Below are 13,488 nucleotides of genomic sequence, written 5' to 3'. Positions count from 1 at the left end.
AGCCGTGACAGAATGCTCGCATCTCGATCACTGTGATTGAGAGTGAGCAATCACAGTCAATTCACAGAAGAGCAGTTTAACTCATCACTAGTTGCTTGTTATTTATAGGATATGGTACGTAATAAACAATAAAAGAACATGAACATATAAAGTACCGGGACGGCGCGAACGCAGTCCCGACTATCAAAAATTACGCGCCCGAGTTACCCACATTAGGGGCAATCGCAGGGGTCAACCCAACCGTAGTGCAATGGAAGGATCTCACCCTGGGGGAACCGCCTTCTGGATCACGGTAACCCCTACGCCAGGTAAGTATGCATTTATCGTGTTTTAGGCGCCATTTGAAATATCTCTACTACATTTCAATCGCAGGACATATTCTGAAATATCGTTCTCAAGATTTACTGTAACCGATAATGAACCACATTTTGTAAATTTCTAGTTGATATTATTTTTCTCCACCGAAATAAAGCATACTTTCTGTTGAAAGTGCATAATACGATGATGTAATCGTTAAATAAACGACTTGAAGCATATTACATATTCATAGAACTTACAAGAGAGAGAGAGAGGCAGAATTCCTGAGAAGCACGAATCACAGATGGCACTAACATCGTATAAGGATGGTTAGGAAACAAAGGGAAAGATAATTTCCGCCCTCAGTTAGCTTTTTTGGTTGGTTAGGGAAAGATGATGGGCAGCAGAAGAAGCCATCATTTTACAGGTACGTACATGTGTCTCGAAAGCTTGCATATAACGTGTTAATAGGTTTGAAATGTGTGATTAATGATTTTCACTGCAATTATACTGGTGCAATGTATGTTATTGAAGAAAATATGCCTACTGAAATGATCAGAAACTTTTTCTGGGTATTTACTTCTTCATTATTTATAAGAACAGAGGACATCTGTTTGATCAGATGTAGTTTCCCTGTCTCCGTTTTTTTATGTGTTCCATTTTTATTTTATCAGATTTTGCTACTAGTTTACAATGTACAATGTAGAATTCTTTTATCATTGGATTACTGTTCCTGGTCCCTGCGTGTGTGCGCGTGCAGGATATTATTCCTTGTGCAATTTAGTTATCCTTTGCTGAAAGACTCTCGGGTTACAAGCCGTGTCAGGTTGATGAATGGCTAATAAACCACATCTTCTGCCAACGTTTCGAGATAAATCTCTGCTGTCGTCCTCAGGGCTGCTGTGTAACAAACCTGGTTCTTTGTAGCATGCTACAAATAAAATGTTGTATTAGGTGGTGTATGAAGTTTAATTGTGAATTTTGTCACTGTTTTTCTCTTTGTAACTAGATTTTGTACAATGTGGCATTGCTGAACTACAAATTCCTGTCTTACACAAGGAGCAGCAGTATCTCGTATAGCGTAGCTGCATCCTAAGATGAGGTTCTGTAACTGTAACGGCGCTACAGATATTCAGTGAGTGTTATCGTAGTGAATAAATAAGCACTGCTTTGTTGTATGCAATTGCAGTATTTTACAGGAACAGCATATGTGAATGGGATAGACAGAAAAGTGCTTCCACTATGCACAAGCACTAAACTTAGGCCTGGGGAAAGTATGAATAGACGTCATTTGTCCAGTTTGTGTTCTAGACCCAACCTTGTCATAAATTCACTGAAAAATATTGAATCATGACACAAAAAGGAAAATTTTCCAGGTGTGTGTGATGCCTAGAAGCATAAGCTCCTTAGGTAATTTTTTGTAGAATATTCCATTCTTGCAGTCTGACCTGGAACCTCAAAGCTCAACCTGCTTTTTTAAATAAATCTCAGCTTTCTAAGGAGATAATTTTGTTATGACTGTGAAATTAAGCAAGACATCATTGATGGACAAGACTGAAAACCTGGATCCATAAACTTAAATTCTGCAGTTGGTTTGTTGTCAAAATCATCGCTTGATATATGTACATATATTTTTCTTGTTTTCTCTCCTTTCTAAATGTATCCTTTAGGGAGCTGAGGTATAGGTTAAATGGTAGGTAGCAGTTTTGAGTGTTGTGTAGAATGTTTGTGCTCTGAAGAAGAACGCACATAGCAACAATAAAAATTGGCCTGCTCTCTCCAAACCACCACAACAGCAACTGGCACTCATGAATATAATCCCTTTAGCCATCCTGTCAGTCGCTAATCAAATGAACTACAGTGTAGGTGTTCTGAATTTCTGTGTTTGTATGTAAATAAAAATGGTTTTCCTGTGGGTGAACGATAATATTAGGAGTAATTTGTGTTGTCAGTGTATAGAAATTATTTGCATATTAATAATGATGTAATATTTAATACAAGTTTTGCGGCATAGTGGAGAACTGTTCTCTGAAAGTGGGATACGAGTCAATTGTCGTGACACACTCAAAGGAGAATGTGCAGGTGATTTACAGATACGCTGTATATTGTTCTTGTGTGTAGAACATTTTGTGAGGAGACATTCAAAAATAGCTTTTACACAGTTTCAGTGACAAATATTGCATGTTACATGTTTGAGATGAAGTACACATATTTTGTCGTCTATTCACTTTGATTCCAGAAGTCTCCTACTGTAGAAACCTATAGTGAGAACTGGAAAGAAAGTGCTGATGTTAGTTAAGAAATAAGGAATTCCAGTTTGAAAGTGTACATTTTCACTTGTAAAAATTAACTTCTCTAAGGAATAATACCATAACGAAGCTTGTCCCAGATTCAGAATTCAACAGTGTGTTTGAACACTTGAGCAGTCTCTACTGGTAACTTAATACGATGTGAATGTAGAGGTAATTTTTCTTTAATTAAGTAAGTAAAAATAAATTCTGCAGAAATTGACTGCATCTAATTTGTTGCACTGAAAAGTTTGTATAATTTTTGTAACTACACAGTGTCTCATCAAGCACAGCGAAGGGCCTGTCAGTAGATGGAAAAACATACTGTCTCCATCTTCAGGGCTGAAGGTGGAGATCATGATTCTGGACCATGTGATGTGCCATTACGAACCAGAAGACCAGCCTGCCGTGGGAATCTCAGAGATTCTTTTTCCTCCTTACCTGCACAAATTATATTTGTGAGAGTTATAGGAAACCTAGGAGACTTTATCAAGGAGCACAAGATCTCATCAAACCAAATTAAACTGCAGGTTAGATATTGTGCTTCTGTGTAAAATAATTTGAACAGCTCACTACATGCTGGTGTAGATGAAAAGAATGTATATGAAGTATGGTGCTGTAGATTACTTGATGTAGGGGTGGAAACATGAGCCTGATGAGGGGTCAAGCAATATAAACTTTTTAGGTTATGTTCATGTGATCTTGTGTGTTTCAATTGTTGCCTTCAGTAGAAGACAGCATGGAACTTATTTACGCCCACGAGACTTGAATAAATTTTACAGAAGCTCTGTATTCTGATGCTTAACATCTATATAATTGATGTATGTGTGTGTTGGGTGCTACTTGGTTACGTGGAATTATTTAACACTGGCCACATCAGTGTGTGTCACCAATATATATGAGATTGCTCATACAGTAAGTCTTCATTTTAAGTGTGTGTTACTGTTTTACTATTGCACCTGTAATTGCAAATTGTAGGTAACTTTTGTTGACTCTTTCTATGCCATATTCCATCAAACTCCACATAACAGTTATGGTGCAGTGTATGAGGAGACACGGGGAAGCTATTAGGCATATTGCTTTAACTGCGTTGGGATTGCGGGTAACAATTGATTCTGTAAATGTGGTCCAACAGCATGCATGCATGTATGTAAATAAGACATGTTGGAGCAGTAATTTAACAAACAGCAGATGGTGAACGTACTACTGTTCTGTAAGATTTGAGGTTTTCACAGCAGTGCGTATGAAGATTTCTGTCTTCTGGGTTGTTGCGCTGTGTAGTCTGGTCGATGTTTACCAACGTTTCAGAGGTCATACTGCCTCCATCATCAGGGCGATGAATGTGCCACTTGGGTGGTTGGGGCTAGGTTTATAGGAGCTGGACCATGACTGGAGTAGCCTGCTCCCAGCAAATGATTGCCCTGATGACGGAGGCAGTATGACCTCTGAAACGTTGGTAAACATCGATCAGACTACACAGCGCAACAACCCAGAAGACAGAAATCTTCATACTACTGTTCTATATATATTCTGCCTGCAAAAGCCATGGAATTATTTAACACTAGCCACATCACTCACTTTTTATCACCAATATATCAGATTGTTCATTAATTGACTTGAGTAGCACCCCAAATTCCCAAGATATCTTATTTTGGCAATAAAGTGCATTTCTTATGCAAATAGAGTATCCAGACTGTAATTGAAACAATACACTTTATATGTGTGACTTGTGATTGTAAGTTCTGAGTGCCAAAACATGGACAGAGGCAGATTGTAAATTGTTTGAGTAATAATGTGCTAGGTACTAGGTTGGAGCCTGATTACTCTAGCCAAGGCATGTAAACTACCTTCTTACAGTTGCAGGAATTGTTCAGTTAGGCCCCACAGATTAGAACTGGAATAACAGAAAATGGTCCCTTGTGCTGATAACACAGGTGATGGAAATGCTGTGTTGTGCATGGTGAATGGATATGTTCAAATACAAACTGCTTAATTGACATCACAGGCTCAGGGATGGTCATGAAATGGAAGATGACCTGCACAATGAACTGGCTGGAACAGCTTCGGATGGAGGTAGAGGGAGGATTCATGTTGTGATCATCTGCAGCTGACTTCAGAGAACTTTATTTGGGCAGGTAAATGTACATAATACTCGCTCAGAAAGTATGTAATGACTTCATGAAAATGTACTGTACCAGACTTGCAAGAACATGGCATTGACCACATTAGTGGTGACCTTGTCAGCACAGCAGATAATGATTTGGGCTTTCTTTAAAAGATCTTTTTGTAGCCACCATATAATATAAGAATACTGTACTTGTATACCCTAGAAGCCTGTTCAAATCTCAAATCAGATTCTTACAAATGCACCTTTATTCACAGTACTTCTTAAGGTGGCATACAAGTGGTCTGTAAAGGTCTTCAAGTGTGATTAGTTGCTCCATCATTATAAGTACTTTATTCATATTTTAAAACACTCTATTTAGATTATTTTGGTACTTTCATAACTAGAAAAAAAGAATTTTCGTTGCAACTCGGGGAAGTAGGTATCCACCATATTGTCTCACAAACAGTTTTACACTTACAGACCTGTGATTTGCAATTTACTTGTAACATATTTATATAATAACTGTGTTATAAATTCTCTTTGGTTATTTCGCTTTATTTACTGTATTTATTGTATTATATATCTTAAACTACAGATATATCAAACTAAATTAACCCTAACCTAAAAATTAAACAAATAATTACAAGTGAAGTGAAGGAGGAGTGAGTATTTTTGCCAAAAAGAATCTAAAATTCAGTCAGTTAGATTTAATTCATCACTGCAAGGAACAAGACATAGAAATCTGTGTTGTGCAATTGGAAACTAAATTCTCCAACATACATGTCCTAGCTTTATACGGATCTCTCACAGGTGATTTTGAAATATTCTTAAACAAGTTAGAAAGCATTATAAATTACCTTTGTAAACCTGAGGCAGAATTTGCCATTTGTGGTTATATCAATGTTGATTATCTTACTGAAAGCTACCACAAACAATGTCTGAACCCCCCTTAATCTCATGTCAATAGTTAAGTTCCCCACAAGAACTCAAAATTACTCCAGGACTGCCATTGATAAAGTTCCAAGAAAGATCATATTGGTGGCAAATGGGCTCTCTGATGATGATGCTTAAGTTCTAGTTATAAAGAAATATAGAATCGATCTCTAATTATCATAATTACAGGAAATGATTCAGACTTATAAATAATGACGCTATTAAAGAATTTATAACACTCCCACATAATGAAAACTGGGAGTCAGTATTAAACAGACATGATGTAGATTCAAAATTTAACACATTTTGAAATATCTTAAGAAATTTTGAAGCGAGTTTCCCTATCAAAACAGAGAATAAGGTGTTTGAAAATAAAGAATTTATTACTAAAGGTATTGAAATATCTTGTCAACATAAGCGAGATTTTTACCTAAATTGCTGATCAGGTGACAACCAAATAATGAAAAGTCACAACAGTAAATATTGCAAGATATTAACTCAGGTCATTAAAGAGGCTAAACGTATGCATTACAGTAAACAGATATTAGAGTCAGATAACAAAGTAAAAGCAGTCTAGGAAATTGTGAAAAAGGAGACAGGTTCTACAGAAGAAGTGACCCCATCAACAAAGATGACAATATAATAAAGAATCCTAAACTCATAGCAGATTCTTTCAGTACTTACTTCTTAACAATTATAGAAAGAATTAACAATGACACTACAACCATAACAACAGAAGACGCAACAAAGAACCTTGCTAAAGCAATCCCTAAAACCTTTCCAAATTTAAGTCTTATGCCCACAACAACAAATGAAATTAAAAGTATAATAAATTCTCTCAAATCAATGTGGTTATAATGAAATATCTACAACACTACTTAAAAGTTGCACAGACCAGATTAGTGATCCTCTAAGTTATCTGTGCAGTCAATCAATGGTAGCAGGAACTTTCCCAGAACGACTCAAAAATTCAAAAGTTAAACCTCTATATAAGAAAAAGGTGAAAAATCTTGCATGTCTAATTACAGACCAAGTCATTACTAACAGGATTCTCTCAAATATTTGAAAAAGTTATGTATAAGAAAGTAAGCGATTTCTTAAATTTGAATGTCCTTGCAGGTGAACAATTTGGATTTAGGAAAATCTGTCAGCTTTATCAGTTGACAGATTTTCTTAAGTGCACTAAACAATAAAGTGCATGTTGGTGGAATATCTTGTGATCTTGCTAAAGCATTCGATTGTGTAAATCATGAATTATTACTGTTAAAACTAAATGTTTATGGAATTCGAAATACAGCTGGCAAGTGGTTTAAATCATACCTTCATGACAGAAAGCAACAAGTAGAAATAAAAACATCAAATTCAAATGATAGCACCTACTCAAATTGGAGTGCCTCAAGGTTCAATGCTTCGTACTCTGCTTTTTCTCGTATATATCATTGATCTGCCCCCAATCACCAACTCTAAATCTAAACCTGTACTCTTTGCTGATGATACTAATATTATTATTTCACATCCAGAAATTGGCTGTTTTCAAAATTTTATAAATTATGTATTTGCTAGATTGAACAGATGGATTAAAGCCAATTAACTCACATTAAATTTTGACAAAACAAATTTCATGAAATTTTGTACTAACAACAGAACTTGTGTAAATGTAAATACAGAGTCTGATGATAAAATAATCGAGGAAATGGAAACAACTAAATTTCTTGGTCTACAAATTGACAACAAATTAAACTGGAAAACACATATTCAATATATTATCCCTAAACTAAGCTCGGCATGTTTTGCTATGAGGACGCTCATGAAAACAGAAACTTTAAAATTAGTTTATTTTGTTTACTTCCATTCCATCGTGTCATATGGAATCATTTTCTCGGGAAAGTCAACGGACAGCAAAAAAGTATTTTACATTCAAAAGGGGATCATTAGAATAATGGAAGGCACTAAAAGGAGAGCCCTTGTAGGGAATTGTTTAAGAAGTTTAATATTCTTCCACTAGCCAGCGAATTCTTGCTCTCCCTATTATCATTTGTAGTGGATAACATGGAAAAATCCTCCCGAAGGTATCACCGCCTTGTCGAAGGCAAATAAATTTTGCTGGGTAAAAGGAGCCTTGCATGCTCAAAGGACCCTTAGGGCTGTGCCAGCCGAAGCTTCGGCTTCTGGTAGGGTCACCCAAGCCAGACAGGTCTAAGGCGATGGGCCAGACTAAGAGTGATACACTGGTCCTCCAGGTTGGGCGTGGGGCTAACAACCCCACCCCGGAAAGCAATTATTGTTACGATACTCTCAAAAGAGCCTCGGATGGATGAATCATTTGGTAAAGGACCTGGCAAACGTTCACGGACTCTGAAACGAACTGCGACATTGACCTTGGCCACACAGAATATTAGAACCATGACGCAGGCAGGAAAAGTGACGGAGGTGGGTGAAGAGTTGCTGGAGGTGAGGTGGAGTAGACATGTCAGGGTTTATAAAAAGAACTATTCTGTGTTCCTGTGGGCCTGAAAAAAGAACTGGGCACTTTGGAACAGGCTTTATTATTAGCTCAAAAATGAATCTAAGCTTTCTGTGTTTTAAGACTTCAGGAGAAAGAATGTCTGGAGTGGGCCGCGCTCTTCAACAACATCCAGAGCGCCGCCGAGCTGGACGACGCTCTCCTCTGGCTCGAGGAAGAGGTGAAGAATCTTGGCCAGGTCACGGCCCCTCGTCAGCCGACTGCCCGCCAAAAACTTTACCGTGGATGCCGGCCCCGTGCTTTCCGGGAGATAACAGAGGCTGCTTCCCCATTCTGCCAGATCCCGGCTGAGGACCTGCACACGCACTTCTCCCGCGTCCATCGCCGGGGGCTTCAAAACATGTGCCTGTGGAAGTACCGCGCTACGCCGAAAACGACCGGAACCCGTTTGCAACCGACTTCACCGCGCCGGGCCCAGACGGAATCGCTACTCCGTCTGGAAGAAGTTTGACGCTGGCGGCCCAATCCTTGCGGCCGTCTTTAACGGTGTGACGCGGCTGGCTCACATTCCGCGGACTTAGACGACCTCGCAAACAATCCTCCTATACAAAAAGGGAGATAAGGCCGACATCACCAACTAAGCAACACCAGCGCGAAGGTGTATGCATCGGTGCTGGCGGTTGGGAGGAGTCAACCTCCTGCCCACGAGTCTCCTCGCTGAGGTGAGCCAGCTGGTCCACGGCTTCCGCCTGCTGCGGTCGACCACGCTGCAGCCGCTCTGTGGCGCGATGCTGCGGGCCGTGGTGAGGCAGCGCGTGCGCCGTGCCGTGCAGCCACGCGACCTGGTGGACTACCTCAACGGCCGCCTGGACGGAGACTTCGCCAATGAAAGTGTCGAGGTCACCAACGTCTGGACGCGCCTTCGGACCGCCACCAGGCGCATCAGGCCGAAGATGGCCGTGGGGTGGGCCCTCGACGCCGACCAACAGCCGCAGCTGCAGCTCAACGCCTCTGCCCTGCAAGTAAAGGATGCGGAGGCCGCGCTGACACATGCCATCAGGGGCTATTTCCGGCAACGCCTGCTCAACAAACCTGATCAGGGCAAGGTCTACGCGGTGACGAGTGCCTCGACGCCGCCAAACCATTTTATGCGGAGCGGGAATTTTACTCGCTTCGCGGAGTGGCGGTTCGTGCACCGAGCCCGCCTCGACTGTGTGCCCCTGAACGGGTCCCGGCGCTGGGGGAATGCCGCAGGTGTGGGTACGAGAACGAGACCCTGCCGCACGTCTTGAATCACTGCAAGCCGCACTTCGCCACCATCACCCGCCGTCACAACGCGGTCCTTGGTCGGCTCGTCAAGGCGCTCAAGCCTTCGAGCGGGACCACGGTCCGCGTGAACCAGACCGTGCCAGGTTTCAACGACGGTCTTCGGCCCGACCTCTTTATTCTTAATGAGGCGGAGAAGACCGCCGCGATTATCGATGTGGCTACGCCGTTTGAGAATCGGTACGCCGCATTTGAAGCCGCGCGGAATGGCAAGAGGGTCAAATACGACCACATTGCGAGCCACCTGCGTCAGCAGGGCTACGATGTGGTCGTAGATGCATTCCTCGTAGGGGCGCTGGGTGGATGGGACCCGGCGAATGAGCGGCTCATCAGTCAGTTGCGCCTTAGACGCCGCTACTGCCATCTGATGCGGCGCCTAATGTGCACGGACGCTATCCGCTGGAGCAGGGACATCTACGTCGAGCACGTGACGGGTCAGGCAATACGCCGAAGGCCGAGCCAACCCTGACGGTGCGCACGATGTGGATGTGCACTTCTCTGGCGGGGAGCGGTAACCCCGCCCCCCTTTGTGTTTTACCAAGACTTACTATGTCAGTGACATATTGGGTGTTTCGACATATGTCCATGAACCAATGACCGCATCAATGTATGTGTGACAATTATGAGAGTCTAAAAACTGTGTAGAGTGTTAAGAGGTGGAGATATGTACCACCTAATTGATGTTTTATATTACCGATTATTGTATTTCTTTTAAGCATTCTCTAAATAAAGTTAATCTGTTCTTATCAGCTTAATATCTGATACGTCCTGCATCGCAGGACCAGAATATTAAACTGATTTTTGGAAAATGACGGAGTGCTAGGAGCTTGCTCCACCTCTGTCACGGGTTGGCCCGGTATTGCAGTACCTCCGGGATCGGCCCACCTTAAACTACTCATTATTAGCTTTATGTTTATCTGTCATTATCGTTTATCAACGATTTATGATAATTCTTCAGTTGCTGTTACTGTACTTTGCGGGAAATCACTTTTTCGCTAATTCCAGGTGGGTAATCAAATGTGCAAGTAATTAAGGTCCTGTAACTCATTATCAGGATATCAATTAGATATTACAACAGTTTTTAACGTTTCGTAGATTTCGTTTAACTATTTTCGTTTTCCGATACGCGGCGGAAGTTCCGGTACAATCAAGTGTACACGTAATTAAGCCCTGCAACTCGTAATTATCCACTGTAAGTGACAGTGTGAGGTAGTTAACAACCAGAAAATATAACAGAGTGGTTTGTACACTGGGTCCACCAATAGCACAGAGAACGAAGCTTTGATGCCAGAACTAGTCAATGCCAAAGACGACAAACATTTCTCTGCTATTTGAAAATAGGCGAGATGCACTCGCTGAAGAACATGAAAAGGTAGTTTATTTTTTTTTATATATATATATATATATATATATATATATATATATCTTAACTGCGTCATGTTTGTGTTTAATCAATATAATAATTCATTCACCGTCCATACACAAACTTAAAATGTTGTTAAAATTTTACTTAAAATTACAATATTTTTTAGAATTAGATCTTGATACATTTCACATTTGACGACATGTTTCGGTGTATTACACCATCATCAGGTCAATCAATTTAAAAACTGTTTTAAAAGCTGTTGTACATCCTGCTCCGCGTATATTGATACGTTTGACTGTTTTGATTTCTTCCTTTTAATGCTTGGATGTTTATATCGGGTTGTAAGTGATGCGTTGTACGTCCGATATTATGGGGCTGTAGATTGCAACTGTCAAATGTGAAATGTATCAAGATCTAATTCTAAAAAATGTTGTAATTTTAAGTAAAATTTTAACAACATTTTAAGTTTGTGTATGGACGGTGAATGAATTATTATATTAGGTAGTTTATTCTTTCCGCGATAGACTACTACGATGCATTCGTTCGATATTTAAAATCAGTGAGCAAGAGATCAGAAACCTAAGAGACGGCAAATGTTACAAGCTCCTAGGGTTGCCAGTTCGATTCCAGATCACGAGGCAGAAGACACATCGCAGTGGTGAGCAGGGTTAGGAGAGCAGCTGAAGGTAAGTTCACGATTGTGACTGTACAGGGACATTTGAGGCCAGACTTGCGTAATAAAGCAATGATCATCGACGTCACAGTGCCATTTGAGAATAGATTACACGCCGTAAAAGAATTTAGACAGAGGAAAATAGAGCAATATCAGGATCAAGCGAGTGCCCTGTGTGGGCGATTTCAAGAAGCTAAAACTGACGCATTCGTTCTCGGTTCGTCGGGATCCTGGGACCCCGAGAACGATAAGGTTATGAAGACTGTGCTCGCGTAAATACTTGGAATTACAGTAAAACCTCTCTATCGTGGAACCGCAAGTGTCCAAGTAATTATTGATAAGAAAAGTCGAAAGGGTAAATTAAATTTTTACAAATTTTGTTTTCATTAAATTAAACTTGCATGGATAAGCTGAAAGGGAAGGGCACCGATACTTTACGTTTACCGACAACGTAATCTATTTACTTACATAATCTAACTACTGTAATTTCTGTTAACTCAGTTGCAAGCACAATACAGTACAACCCCTCTTTAACGCGGGTACCTCATGTCCCCCGTAGTGCAGCAAAAAAGAAAAAAAAAGTTCAATTATCCTTCACACAGAACTCAAAATTATATTAAAATTCAAGCCAAATTAATTATTTATTACTTTTTCCGTAAAAATCAATCGTAGCATAGTTAAATAAGTATGTATACTCTTAAATGGCGATAGTCTATCAATACTTTACGTACCGTACAGTACGTCCAGTACTTGTACCGATTTTTCGGACTCACTCCCGTAATAAAGCGGGTTTGTCCCTGACCCGCGTTACAGTGGGGTTGTACTGTACTGACAAAGTTAAAACTGTATCAGCAATACGTACTGTAGTCCAGTGAAGGGTTTAACAAAGGAATAACTTTACACTTTCACTGCATTCCAATGATGTGTTCAAAGTCTCACATCCTCGACCATAAGCAAAGCCTCAGGTAGAAGGCATTCATCAGTCAGAAATTCAAAATAACAAAATACTAACTGTAAACGTTTCCCATAAAAGCTTTGAAGCTAAGTGCATGAACCTGTCCAACTTACAACAAAAGCGGTGACCAAGTTCCAGGATAAAGGGGTGTCCAAGATATAGGTTATTGTGGACATGTAAAATTTTATAATATTCGCCGGTTCCAATTAAAAGTGTCCAATATAGAGGGGTGTCCAAATATAGGGTATTGTGGACATGTAAAATTATAGGATATTCGCCGGTTCCAATTAAAAGTGTCCAGGATGTAGGGGTGTCCAACTAGAGGGGTTTTACTATATTTAAGAAACTGTGTGACAGCATGTTCTGAGTTCAATTCCGGAAAGGCTACCTGAGATGGTCACGAACTGGACTTTAAGTTGTAAATCCGGTTGTGTGCTATGCGGACTGGTGTCTGGCAAGCGAAGTGCTTTTGACAATAGGAACCGCAGTGGAATTTCCACTGAGGTGGCGGATGTATAATCCTTACCCCAAGTCAGAGGTGCGTTGGTGCACCTGCAACAACAATGGTTAGAAAGGGAAGTAACGGGTGTTTTATGGAGGTGCGTCACTCTAGCAAGGGATTTGGGCTTTCGGCAAGGTCCGGAACAGTCGTGTAGCTCGTGTTTTATTGAGATTTTAAAGGTATGATATAAGATGGTTGTACTGTACCAAGTACCTCAGCAATTACAGACTTAGAACATTTTTGATCACTCACACCACGCAAATACACACACAAAAACAACGATCAGGTTGAAATCATAAATACAATATCCTAATCAGCCTCTCTCGTGAACTTGTCAAGTCGCACCCATTCGGCTTTTTGCCTAACTTTGTCAGGAATTTCCTAAATAAGCCTGGCATCGGCTTATCGTGCATAGGCTCTTATGGGACTGTGCCCTGTGGGGTCCGATACCGAGCCGTTTAACCAACCTCCAATTTTACTCGGAAGCTCCAGCCATCTTTTGTGGTTTTGTTGGCAGTAGATGCGACAGAATTTACCGATCTCCTTCATACAACGCTCGCTGGGGTTTGCCTGCGGG

At 40.6% G+C, this 13,488-nt stretch overlaps 1 protein-coding gene and 2 non-coding genes across 5 annotated transcripts; 2 read left to right on the top strand and 1 right to left on the bottom strand.

The window, feature by feature from the left end:
* Window positions 1–153: 153 nt before the first annotated feature.
* Window positions 154–316, bottom strand: LOC147874415 (U1 spliceosomal RNA). Its single transcript, XR_015534377.1, has one exon. It is a non-coding gene; the product is annotated as a U1 spliceosomal RNA (small nuclear RNA).
* Window positions 298–10,306, top strand: LOC110829142 (uncharacterized). Of its 3 annotated transcripts, none has more exons than XM_087345841.1 (5): window positions 298–724; window positions 1,307–1,432; window positions 2,862–3,115; window positions 4,591–4,720; window positions 8,213–10,306. In XM_087345841.1, exon 5 carries the CDS (start codon window positions 8,752–8,754, stop codon window positions 9,379–9,381), a length of 630 nt encoding a protein of 209 aa, XP_087201967.1. In that variant the 5' UTR covers window positions 298–724; window positions 1,307–1,432; window positions 2,862–3,115; window positions 4,591–4,720; window positions 8,213–8,751; the 3' UTR covers window positions 9,382–10,306. The 3 variants fall into 3 exon arrangements, with proteins under 3 accessions (XP_087201967.1, XP_087201969.1, XP_087201968.1); XM_087345842.1 differs by lacking the exon at window positions 298–724 and adding an exon at window positions 731–869; XM_087345843.1 differs by lacking the exon at window positions 1,307–1,432.
* On the top strand, window positions 10,120–10,305 carry LOC147874414 (U2 spliceosomal RNA). Its single transcript, XR_015534375.1, has one exon. It is a non-coding gene; the product is annotated as a U2 spliceosomal RNA (small nuclear RNA).
* Window positions 10,307–13,488: the final 3,182 nt, after the last annotated feature.

The sequence above is a fragment of the Zootermopsis nevadensis genome, unplaced genomic scaffold (genome assembly GCF_977971745.1).
Source record: "Zootermopsis nevadensis isolate Lab colony 2312 unplaced genomic scaffold, Znev_1.0 Znev_ptg000009l, whole genome shotgun sequence".
In the NCBI taxonomy this organism is placed as follows: domain Eukaryota; kingdom Metazoa; phylum Arthropoda; class Insecta; order Blattodea; family Termopsidae; genus Zootermopsis; species Zootermopsis nevadensis.
Note: the sequence above shows the minus strand (reverse complement) of the source record. Positions and strands in the feature narration are given on the sequence as shown.